At 37.3% G+C, this 12,198-nt stretch overlaps 1 protein-coding gene across 2 annotated transcripts in view; it reads right to left on the bottom strand.

Annotated features, from left to right (window-relative positions):
• The window catches only part of TBC1D22A (TBC1 domain family member 22A), a 181,851-nt gene that overhangs the window by 34,330 nt on the left and 135,323 nt on the right, over positions 1 to 12,198 (bottom strand). The window contains exon 12 of one of the 2 annotated variants that reach the window (XM_074586261.1): positions 2,498 to 2,593. The exons of the other annotated variant lie outside the window; for it this stretch is intronic. Within the exon in view, the coding sequence (XP_074442362.1) occupies positions 2,498 to 2,593 (96 nt within the window). The remainder of the gene's footprint in view (positions 1 to 2,497; positions 2,594 to 12,198) is intronic. 2 annotated transcript variants of the gene reach the window in all.

Raw genomic sequence — 12,198 nt, 5'->3', positions numbered from 1 at the left:
AATATTTAATTCTACAGGTGTCAACCAAATACGAAGTAGTTTTCAGGTTGTATCACTCTGTAGCATCAGTCCAGCCAGCCTAACTCCTTTCATTGCAGAATTTCTTTCTCTGCTACACAACACCACACAAAAAAACCCCCAAAAAACAAAAACCAAAAAACAAGAACTACACACACACACGCTGTCTGTAATAAGGAAGTATTATCATGGAGGGCTGAACACTTGGTATATAAGTCTATTAACTAATCTGTTCATGTGAGGAAGAATAAACATCATACTTTTACTGACTGCTTGGGTTGCAGCAAGACATACTGAAGAGAATGGAAACAGGTATCTTAAGAGCAAAGATTATGTTCTACCATTATCCTGTCTGTAACGTTACTGATAATATTCTTCATCAAATAATAAGAAAAAAGTAATGCATAACCAAGTCCTTTAAAACTGGTCTTGGATTCAAAACCTGCTCGGTGTCTCATCTGGCATATCACCACACCTGACGCTCCGGGGAAATTATTCTGCCTGAAAATTCCTGTAAGGTTTTTAATGCTACTGAAAGAGGTCAAACAGACATGTAAAAGAGCATGAGTTTTCACAGCTAGTACTAAAGGACCAGGCCCTCTGACTGATGATTAGGAGAGACTTCCCTTAACTCTGTCACATGCGAAAAAACGAAAACAACACACACTACGTGCAGGAGAAATGACTGGATTCATGTTCTGATGATTCTTGCTACAGCTTACGGAACAAAAAAACTTCAGTACAAAATGTACTATCGCTATGACTTCTCAATAATGTGAATTCAATGCAATAAGAGTACTCCAACAGCACGTACCGAACTCCCCAATTATCCAATGTAGTTTAAATGCCTATTACTTGAGCTCCTACTTTGAAGACCAGACAATGGTCTACAGCTATTATTAACAAAGCAGAAGAATAACGGATTTTATTCTTGCCTGTGGGAGAGGAGTATCATTTGGAAAATTGATAACACTTTAGTTTAGTCATTTTAAAAGGTCATGTTACACAATAAAGAAGGCCAAGCCTCTTAGTGATAACATATGATAGTGGTAAAGCTAGCACTAGTCTACAGATCCTCAAAATTACTAATTGCTTTTCTATGTTGTAAGCAAGCTAAAGCAATTTGATAAATCTGTTCCAGTATATTCCTGATTTATGTACTTTATAGTCTAGTTTACATAGCCTATAAGTAAATTAAACCATAAAAACCACCTTAATTATTAAATATGTAAACAGATCTGCATATATAATGAGGAGAACAGAACAAATCTTCATACTACTATACCTTGGGCTTATTATTTACTTTAAACATAGTTGTAATAGATTCAGTAGAAAGGGGAAAATTATGAACTAAGGTGCAGGAAATCAACAGGAAAAATTTAATAGGAAGGATTAACAGTGACCAATTGTAGTTGTGAGGCACGGCTGCCAACATTAAAGTTGATTTTGACAAAATACCATAAACTGAGAAAACCTAACAGCGTTAGCAGGTAGTATAAATTAAAGTTGTTATGTTGTGCCCTTAGGCATTTATTTATTGCAAAGACAGGCAATGACAGTTAAAGTGCTCCAAATAAATCATTGTATGAAGAAGAATAAAATAGATTTAAGTGATACACAAATTTACACAATGGTTCATTTGTACAGGGCAACAGAGTTCAGTCAGATGGAGAGAAAATAAGCTGGTAACGGGCCATTTCCCCAGGGCAGGCAACGGCAGGGGCTTTGCAGCATGGTTTGTTTACAGTCAGCCTGTAAACAAGACTTTAAGGCCTTTCAGGCACTGCATGCGTATCATAGGGTAAAATTCAATGTAAAATGTTTCTATGAAAGTGAACTGTCACCAGTTCACAAACGTAACCAAACTTCCACAGGGGCATGCAAATGATTCACCTATTTACCATATTCAAATCCCATTCCAAACAACTCTCTGATACGCTCTTTGCTGGAAAAATGTAAAGTTTTGAAATGTAGGGACCTGAAGTAAATATTCTTGCAGGCCTTTTATTTCCTACTGAAAAACAGGGTCCTTATTTTAAAAGGCTGCTTGCCTAGCTTTTTTGAAAGAATGAACATCAACATGTTGGAGTGTGCTGTTATAGAGATAAAATTATAAATAGATAACTCCAGTGAAGCATTTAAGATTGAAAAAAAATAATCCAGTTACCTTTTCAGAAAATCTCGTTGTGAAATACCAAGGCTCTACTTGTAATAGCATCTCCAGAAATCATCTTCTCAAAGTCTGTCTCAGTTAAAACAGCATTTATTTTTCCAGCGTGGACAAAGGAGATACATCTTGTACTGCTTATAGTCCATTACTTCAGGTCTAACAGTTTTGGAGCAACTCTAACAAACAGTCGGGCACCATCAGTCTTGCTGTAACTGCTACTGTTTTGTCATAAATTCATCCCCAAGTAACACTAGGAAGCTAAATTTAATAAAGACCACCCTGTGCTTGAAAAATATCCCCTTCACTTACTTGAAAATCTTTCTCTTCCAGGATCTCTTTCCTCCACCTGACAAGGAAGGCAGCACAGACGTACAAGTGGAAGTGAGAAAAACCCTCTGGTTCAGACTAGAAAAAATAAAAATATATCATCCTTTCAATACACAAAGAATAATTTTGATCACCATATGCCCCAAGTGTATTTTTATGGCATTGATTACTAACTACAAATGCCAGCTAAATCTCTCTCTCTGCAACATGAATGTTTGCATTTCATGTACGCCAAACCTTTTCATGGCTATTATCTGTAATGGAAATTAAGATGAGGTATTTCTCATATTTAAATTCATTCTTCACAGGTGTGTTTTCCATTTCTGATGTTATCCATTACCTTATATCTGGCATGAAATACTGTACTGCTCAGTTCAACACTGTGACAAGAACATATGCTTCATCTCCATTATTAAGAACAAACTCTACTACGACTAGAAGCTTTTTCATTATAAATTCTGCTATAGGACATTATTAAGCATTTTAAAAATTTACAACTTGGTCTATATTTGACTGAATTAGAGGTGTTTACTAAAGGAAAATAAAATCTACTCATTGTAACACAAAACATTTACAACTCATATTTGTATTCAGACCTGCAGCTTTCTGTTCTAGTTCGAGTCAGCAGATTCAGTCACTTTATAAAACTCCCCCTAGAAATTAAGATTTTACAAGTATACCTTAGAGTTCAGAAAAATTTGTGATCCTACTTTTAAAAGGCTTCACTAAGTTTTCTTGTATTAGCAAATTAATCTCAGATTTTATTTTCTATACCACCGAGAACTGAAAAAATAATTATGATATTTAATTATCAATGTGATGACGGTGAACTAATGCTATGTAAAATCTCATTAAAATAACATTTAAAAATAATAATTATAAAATTAAGCTACATAATCTCACAAATGTATGGATACTTAAATGAGGATATCGAAATAATTTATAAGATCTAATTGTAGCACTTCAGAAGTATAGCAATTTTTTTTTTCATATTACAGAATCACAGAATGATAGGGGTTGGAAGGGACCTCTGGAGATCATCTAGTCCAACCCCCCTGCCAGAGCAGGGTCACCTAGAGCAGGATGCACAGGAACGCGTCCAGGCAGGTTTTGAATGTCTCCAGAGATGGAGACTCCACCACCTCTCTGGGCAGCCTGTGCCAGGGCTCTGCCACCCTCAGGGTAAAGAAGTTCCTCCTCAGGTTGAGATGGAACTTCCTATGTTCAAGTTTGTGCCCATTACCTCTGGTCCCGTCACTGGGCACCACTGAAAAGAGCCTGGCCCCTCCTGACACCCACCCCTTAAGCATTTATAAGTGCTGATAAGGTTCCCCCTGAGCCGTCTTTTTTCCAGACTGAAAAGACCCAAATCCCTCAGCCTTTCTTCATAAGAGAGGTGTTCGAGTCCCCTAATCATCTTGGTAGCCCTTTGCTGTACCCTCTCCAGCAGTTCCCTGTCCTTCTTGGACCGGGGAGCCCAGAACTGGACACAGCACTCCAGGCACGGCCTCACCAAGGCAGAGTAGAGGGGGAGGATGACCTCCCTCGACCTGCTGGCCACACTCTTCTTGATGCACCCCAGGATGCCATTGGCCTTCTTGGCCACAAGGGCACATTGCTGGCTCATGGTCGTCCTGTTGTCCACCAGGACTCCCAGGTCTCTTTCAGCTGAGCTGCTCTCCAGCAGGTCAGCCCCCAACCTGTCCTGGCGCATGGGGTTATTCCTCCCCAGGTGCAGCACCCTACACTTGCCATTATTGAATTTCGTATGGTTCCTCTCTGCCCAACTGTCCAGCCTGTCCAGGTCTCTCTGTATGGCGGCACAGCCTTCCGGTGCGCCAGCCACCCCCCCACAGCTTTGTGTCATCAGCGAACTTGCTGAGGGTGCACTCTAGCCCCTCATCCAGGTCACTGATATTGAACAGGACTGGACCCAGTACTGACCCCTGGGGAACACCACCACAGACCTCCAACTAGATTCTGTGCCCCTAATCACAACCCTCTGAGCTCTATCATTCAACCAGATTTCAGTCACCCCACTGCCCATTCATCTAACCCACTCTTCCTAAGCTTCCCTATGAGGATGCTGTGTTAGACGGTGTCGAAAGCCTTGCTGAAGTCAAGGTATACAATATCCACTGCCCTCCCCTCATCTATCCATCCAGTCATGCCATTGGAGAAGGCTATCAGATTAGTCAGATATTATTTCCCCTTGCTGAATCCATGTTTACTTCTGATAGCTTTCTTCTCCACGTGCCTTGAGATGACGCCCAGACAAAGCTCTGTTCTCTATTGGTCGTTTCAAAACTACAGTTTACTCTTTAGAAAAATACAGTGTTCTGCTCAAGCAAAGTGAACTGAAACAACTTCTTATGTAAAACATAACATGACAAACAACATCTATTTTATTGCTATATAACCTAGAAGGGCATGGTATTTAAAAAATTCCACAGAACAATTGTAAACAGTGTAATAAAATAACCTCACTGCTCTCACAACTGAAGAAGGAAAAATATTTTCCTCCTCCTACTTTTCCTTTTCCTCCCTGACTGACAGAAGTGCAGAAGGCACTACAAGGGGTTGGCACAAAGACCATGGTAGCAGCTAATCGGTAAGAGTCGAGAAAAGAAATAACTCCAATTATTTCCAGGGAAGTTTTAAGTCTGAAAGCATAGTTGGAACTGAAAATAGGAATTAGTTAATTTTGTAACCAGAAAAGGAAGATTCTGATTATAAAATCCTGTGATATTTTTCCTACTCTAGGAAAACACTCTACTTGAATAACATGACTTTACAATGAATAACATTGTGAAATCCCAGGACAGACAAAGCATATGGTAATTTTAACTAGACTTCTCTCTAGAGTTTGCCTTAATCAGAAAAATTCAAGTCCAATTTACAATATTAAAGTTACATTTTTACAGAATCATGTACTCACTACCATCCTCCTGAAAAATCCATGTCTTTTACTTTACTGTTGGCATTTCTCTTGGGATGGGAAGTTAACATATATAAAAGCATAAAATGGTATCTCAAGAAGACACTTGTAAGGAAAGTGCTGCTAACGCTTATCATATCAGATACTATTGTGGCAATATTCAAATAATCAAATGCAACTCTAAAAAATGCAGAAAGCCAATTCTAAGAAAACGACCCTCTTCCTACTTTATTGTGTAAATAAATTCACAGAACATGCAGTATTTTTTAAAATTCAGCCTTTGATAATCTTCTATAACATTTTCATCTCTAAAGTAAGAAAAATATTTTACATTTTTAAAAATTAAGTACAGAAATAGTACTTGTGGTCTATTTTTTCTCAGCACTGAACTGCAACCAATTTCTCATTTTTCATATGAATTTTAAAAATGTCCTTTCAAGTAGCAGCCCTTAATCATACTTGAGAAGATTGTATTATTTTGGAATATACAACATAACCTCATAAAAGTGACAAACATCTTCAAATTTGGAAGGCAAACAAGGTAGTAATGTCCAATGAAAACAGACTGTGTTTAAGACTAAGTCAACAGCCCATACATGAAAACATCAACATGTTTTCCAGAATCCCACTCTGAAGTATGTGCTGTCACTGGTGAAGACTTTCTGGCATAGTAAGAACCAGCTCAGTTCACCATTACCTGGTGAACTATGATCCGTGTTTCCATCTACTTCAAAGAACGGATAATCGAAGAGCACGGCCGCAGCCTGAGCATTTGCAATCAAGCGGGAAAGGAGGGAAGAAGAAAAATGATGGTTATGGGACGGAGGCAAATAAAGCTGGATTGAGATTGCAGAACGGATAAAGAAAAGAAAGATAAGAAAAAGGAAGACTCTTTTTGCCGATGAAGAAGAAGGAAGACTGAATAGTCTGTAGGCAGGAAAATTTAATTTAAAATAATATTTATTAATCAGGATATTTTATGTACTGGATTATTTGTTTCCTACCTGAGTATAATAAAAGCTTACATTTCTTTAATTGCATGACATCAGCAACAAAGGGGGCATTGAAAGAAACTAATTCTCGTCTCTCCTCCTCACTCCACCAACATTATGTTTTTCTTGAAAAGTATAGGGGAGAAGGGGGCTGGATTAAAGAAATCTGTCTGAAAGCAGCATTTTAACTTCCAAAGTCAATTTGCAGTAGCTATTGGCAAAGTTGTTTATTTTGCCCTCTCTTACATTGACTTACAAAACAATATTACCCAGGTAGTCAAATTCAACCATCACGGTATTCTTTTTTTCTGATGATAATCTAAGCTCCCGATTTTAAGCCCAAGAATTCATTCTATTATCACATAATAAAGGAAATTCTTCCTGAGCCAGAAAGTCAAGATAAGTGGCTTTAAAAAAAAATTAAAATTAAAAAAAAAAACCAAACCCAAAACCCAAGAACTGCCATACTGGAAACTGAAAATGTTTTTGAGGAATTGCAGGTAAAAATATCCAGAAGTATACACGAACCTGAACTTCTTGAGATTTTTCTGTTCAACCTTTTTTTTCCCCCCAATACAATTTTCTTCAGCTCTTTTAAATGAAACCAAATGGGTTTAAATATGCAATTCATTAGAGAAAAAAATGCATATCCCCCTATAGATTTAAAAATTCATCATGCTTCAGAGATAAGTCTAGGCTACAAAGTATTTCCAATGGATAGTTTTAGACAGTTTTGGAAATTGAGTAAAACAGCTAATGCATAATTGCCTTTTCTAACACCTGCTACCTATTATACTTTTCCATTTGTAGCTTTTGAAGTTACAAACAGTTTGATCTCTAAATGTACAAAAATGCAGACTACCAGCTAAAAGCTATTTAAAATCAAATATAAACAATGACCTTGATTTAAATATTTTAGCAAAAGATCTCAAGACAGATGTACAACCTTCCAGAAGACTTATTCTGAACATATTACAGACAACTCAGAGCACATTATCTAAGAACCATCTGTCATTATCAATAAAAATCATTTAGATTGTTAACATCACAAATATCTCATTGCCCTGCAAATGCTGGATCTCCTCTGCAGCTGAAATGAAAGGCATTCTTTATACCGCACTCCCCAAACTTCTTGAATTAGACCGTCACTGAAAGAATGCAAATTTTGTTGTACGACTACACTGATTATCGTCTAGTCAACGATTAGTCTAACCTGCCTCCCTTACCCTGGACACTTCAGCATTTAGGGAGGGTAATATCTCATGGTATTTGTTGATAGAGTAAATACAATACGTGATTACTTTTGAAGTACTCAAAATGATTAAAGCTATGAAATTGTGCCAGGGTTAGGTATTAAACCACCATATTTCACACGCAAACAATGGCTCAGACACAAGGACTTCCAAACACTTTATGATCACGGATGAATAAAGCAACTTTAAGCGTCTCCATTTTTATTACATTACAAAGAGCACATAGTTTAGCTGCAGAGAGGTTTAAGTAATTTTTCCCAAATCATCCAAGCAACCTATGGCAGAAAAAGAGAAAGAAGCCAGTGCAGGATCATCATGGAAAGGGCAATGTGTTGGCTGCTCCTCCAAGATTTGCCTTTTCCATTCGCCAGGAGCTCTGACTTCCTAGGCACAGACTCAATCCACTGTCAAAACTGAGACACAGAGTTCCAGTCTGAGAAGGAACACAGCACAAGGACACCACGGAGAGGTCCACCAGGGTATGTATCCTGCCACTAGGAACGACCGACAGCAGATAACTATAAGAATGCAAGTGTATAGAAGTACCTCCCCAGAACACTCTTCCAACTTTCAATGATCTTGTGCTCAGAGATGTCCTTATACAAGCTGTAGAATATGTCCATTTAATAGTTGTTAATGGATTTGTCTTTATTTATCTGCCCAAAGCTTTCTGCAACTGTAAGCTTTTTAGGTAATCACAAAGTCCTGTGGCAACAAATTCCAAAACCTAAGTGGATGCTGTATAGCCTGTCTGTTTTAAACCCCATACCCACTAGTTTCTTTCAAACTAGTTCAGTTATTGCATTGAAAGAGTATGAACAATCACTTCTTATTCACTTTCTTCAGTCCTTTCATCTTTCCTTCTCTTTTGCAGACTAGAATTTTTTTTCTCTTCCACTGTTCCTCATATATCAGTTCCACCATCTTTGCTCAGCCTTCTTAAGCATCCTTTCTTGTACTTTTCTCATTTTGAAATAAGGTCCGAACTGTATACAGCATATAAGATGCAGAAAGAACATAATTCTCACCACTGCACAATGGTATTTTGTTCTCTTTCCCAGCAATTCTTAGCTTTCGATTTTTTTTCCTTTTTCTTCCTTGACTGCTACGGAGCTCATCTTTTCCTCTTGTGCGTGAGTGTAGAAAGCTCACTTGAAGCCCACAGTTATACCGGTAAAGGTAGGATTGTTCCAAACAACACACACAATATCACTTTATATTTGTCCACGCAGAATTTTACCTGTTATTTACTGCCTGGTTGTTTACAGCAAGATGAAGTCCTGCAACTCCTTGCTGTCAACTTCTCACCTTTACTACTCTCAGTAACATGGTGTTTGTTGTCAGCAAACTTTGCTGTCTGGCTCCTTTATCTGTTTACCAATCACTTCAGCAGAAACAGCTAAAGCCTTATCACAAATTTAAAAGAATTACATGTGATCTCCTTTAATTTTGAAACCTGCCTGCGTATTCCTACCATCTGTTTTCTATCTTTCAAACAGTTATTATCCATACAAGGGCATTCCCTTTAATTCCACAGCTGTGTTTTTTCTTTAGTAACCTTTAGTGAAGAACCTTCTTCGCTGTCTTCAGCATTCTCAACAGGCTGCATCATGCCGGTGCCTATGTTCACGGGCTCTTAACGCTTTGCAAGGTGTAATTTCTCACTACAAAAATCATGACAACACTTTCTTAAAATGTCATATTTATTTATGGTGAAAGCATATTGTGATTAAGTTTGGAGAACACTGTATTGAAGTCACCTAAATCTTGCCATTCTAAAGGATACTGGAATACTTCAACAATTGCAACTATTTTCATTATATTTCATCACAGCAGCCTACCAACTCATGCAGGATCATAACCTTCTCCTGCCTGTCAGTCTTACAGTCAGTTATAAAATGAAATTTTGATCATTCTGGGGTGCTAAGAACTTAAATTTTCGTCATGGTACATGTTAATAACATATTATACAGTTACACATAAAAATACCTATTAAAAACTTTCATTTTTGTTGAATTAGCACATTTTGGATTGTCTTCTATCATTTTTTTTGTTTCACTGTCACTGTTCCCAAGGGGATGATCCTAAAAGCAGTAAGTGACCCAGAGTACTTGTCTAAGCTGAACCTAATCTAACAATAAACCCAGCAACAAAGTTGGATCATTTATGCCTAAAAAAAACCCAACCCAAACCAAAAAGCAACCTTATGTAAAGGTAAGGCTTGTAAGTATCTTTTTCTAAAGCAAATATCCATCCATTAACATGAAAATTCATGTTTTGGTTTGATCTTTGCATTAAAAACAAATCTGATCCAAACGCATTTCACAGCACTTTAAAATCCGTAATGGAAACTAACATTTTCAGGTCATAACAGCAAGGTAGAACTATCTAGCACAGCCAAAACACCATGCAAAAACTATCCTCTCAACCCTTAGTGGTCACTGTATGTCCCCTATAGAAGAGCTATTTTAAAAAAACTTCACAAGAACCATGTTTACATTTCCTATTTCTGCTAGGAATGCTAAAAAAAATTCTTTATCTTACAGTGTTCCATTAGATTTGGCAGATTTATGCTGAAACCTAGGTGAAGATCACCTTTATAACAATTTAGTAGCTGGCCTCTCTAATCCAGTCAACTACTTGGCAACAGTTCCCTAAAGATGACTTGATGCTGCGAAATCCCAGCCACAAGGGGAACAGACCAATTGCTGCAATTTTTTTGGATCAGCGTCTTGAATTGTTAGAATGCTCCGTATGGCCTGCAAAATTCATGGTAAGACTATTAATCAATATCAAATATAAACGGATGCTATTGATAATTACTATTTACTTGATTTATCTAGTGTCCCAGTAATCATTTAGTTTTAAGAAGCATCTTTCACGTAACTTTCCACTTTAGCTTGTGTTTTGAGAACAGAGTTTAAATTACTGCCCTCTTCACTTGCTAGTATGTTCAATTCAAATAGAATAAAAAAATAACTAACTTCAACTATATGACTTTTTTCTCCTAGCTTTTCCAGAATAAACTGTGGTGAAAAAATTCAGTGTTTCTCATTTGGTTCATTTAAAGAGTTCATCATGAAGTTCTTTTAAGAGTTCATCATGACTAGGATGTCAAGTGGATTCTCCCCCAAGGAGGTACCTTCACATCCAATACTGAAATGTGTTTCTCTTTTACAGTTATTTTTGTCCTCATGGGTTGTGGTTTATTACCTTCACATACAGGGAGGTTGCTAAATCTTAGCAAAGGATTGGAGCTTTTCATGCAATTCCCTTACAGTCCTTTCTTGCTGAACTGGGTATTTACAGAAGAAACGTGAAGTAAGAAAGTCTTCTTGGAGAATGCCTTTGACACAAATGCAAGGTAATGCTGAACTCTACACAGGGAGAACAATTACATTTTGCAACATTCATTTCCAACAAAGAACCACATCTAGGTTCTTTGAAAAGAACCTAGATATACATAGAAGAATTATGCATAGTGAAACTATCAGAGACCTTATTGATTTCTTTTCTGTAATTTCCCATGTTAATAAGCCTCTTCTCATCTGCAGTGTGAAGAGTGACCATTAGTTGTTCTTTGTACTGACTGCAGAAAATATTACTTAATTTGCTCCTTTGAATTTCTACAAAGCAGGAGGCAAACAACTTCCATTTCACCTACTAGTTATGGCTAGGCAGAACACGGCAAGAACAGTGACGTGGCAACGTGAGCGTGAATTCTACCCGTGATAATCACTGTGATTTTAGCTAACAGCGAACAATATAATGGTGAGGAATGAGATATAAAACCCCAATATAATATACATATTTATGGCTCCTCTAGTAGAAAAAAAACACCACACTTTCTACACGTTTTTCTTCCATTAAGTATTTAAGATCAAAAACTCATAACTTGTCTGGAGATGAGAACAGCAGAACCAAGAGCGAGAACTAATGGAACTTCTCCAGGCTGGTTTCAGTGCATTAACAAATAACAGCAACATAATATTATAAGTCCTCATCAGTAACAGTGGATAATTTATACTGTTTAGGTTTTAGAAAGTGATTGATTACTTATAGCTATATTTTCTTTCATTCCCCATAGTTAATGTATTAAAGAACAAAGTATTTTGGTTAGAGCCATTAATATAGTTCCTCATTATCTTACCAAGCCATGGCGCAGTGTAGTGACTTTAAAGCAGAGAATCTCTATGTAATTAACACTGAGCATCCCTATGTCCTTTACTTCCTCTAAGAGCATGAAACATAAGCACACAATGTATTTTGTTTCTTGCATGAGTATAAAGCTGAAGCCTATGCTTCCCTACACCCCTTAGTCCTGAGTATTTTCTCAAGACAAGGCTTAGGCAGTCAGATCACACAAGCTGTAAGAGGATATAAGAAGATGACACTACCAACAGTCTTCTCAAAAATGTAAGCACGCTTGAGAAGTCTAACTCTCTAGCTATTTCCCAGAAAATTAATTTTGCATCTTTAATTTACTCAGATGTGCCCTAC

This window comes from Larus michahellis, chromosome 1, assembly GCF_964199755.1.
Source record: "Larus michahellis chromosome 1, bLarMic1.1, whole genome shotgun sequence".
Lineage (NCBI taxonomy): Eukaryota > Metazoa > Chordata > Aves > Charadriiformes > Laridae > Larus > Larus michahellis.
This window is presented reverse-complemented; position numbering and strand designations above follow the sequence as displayed.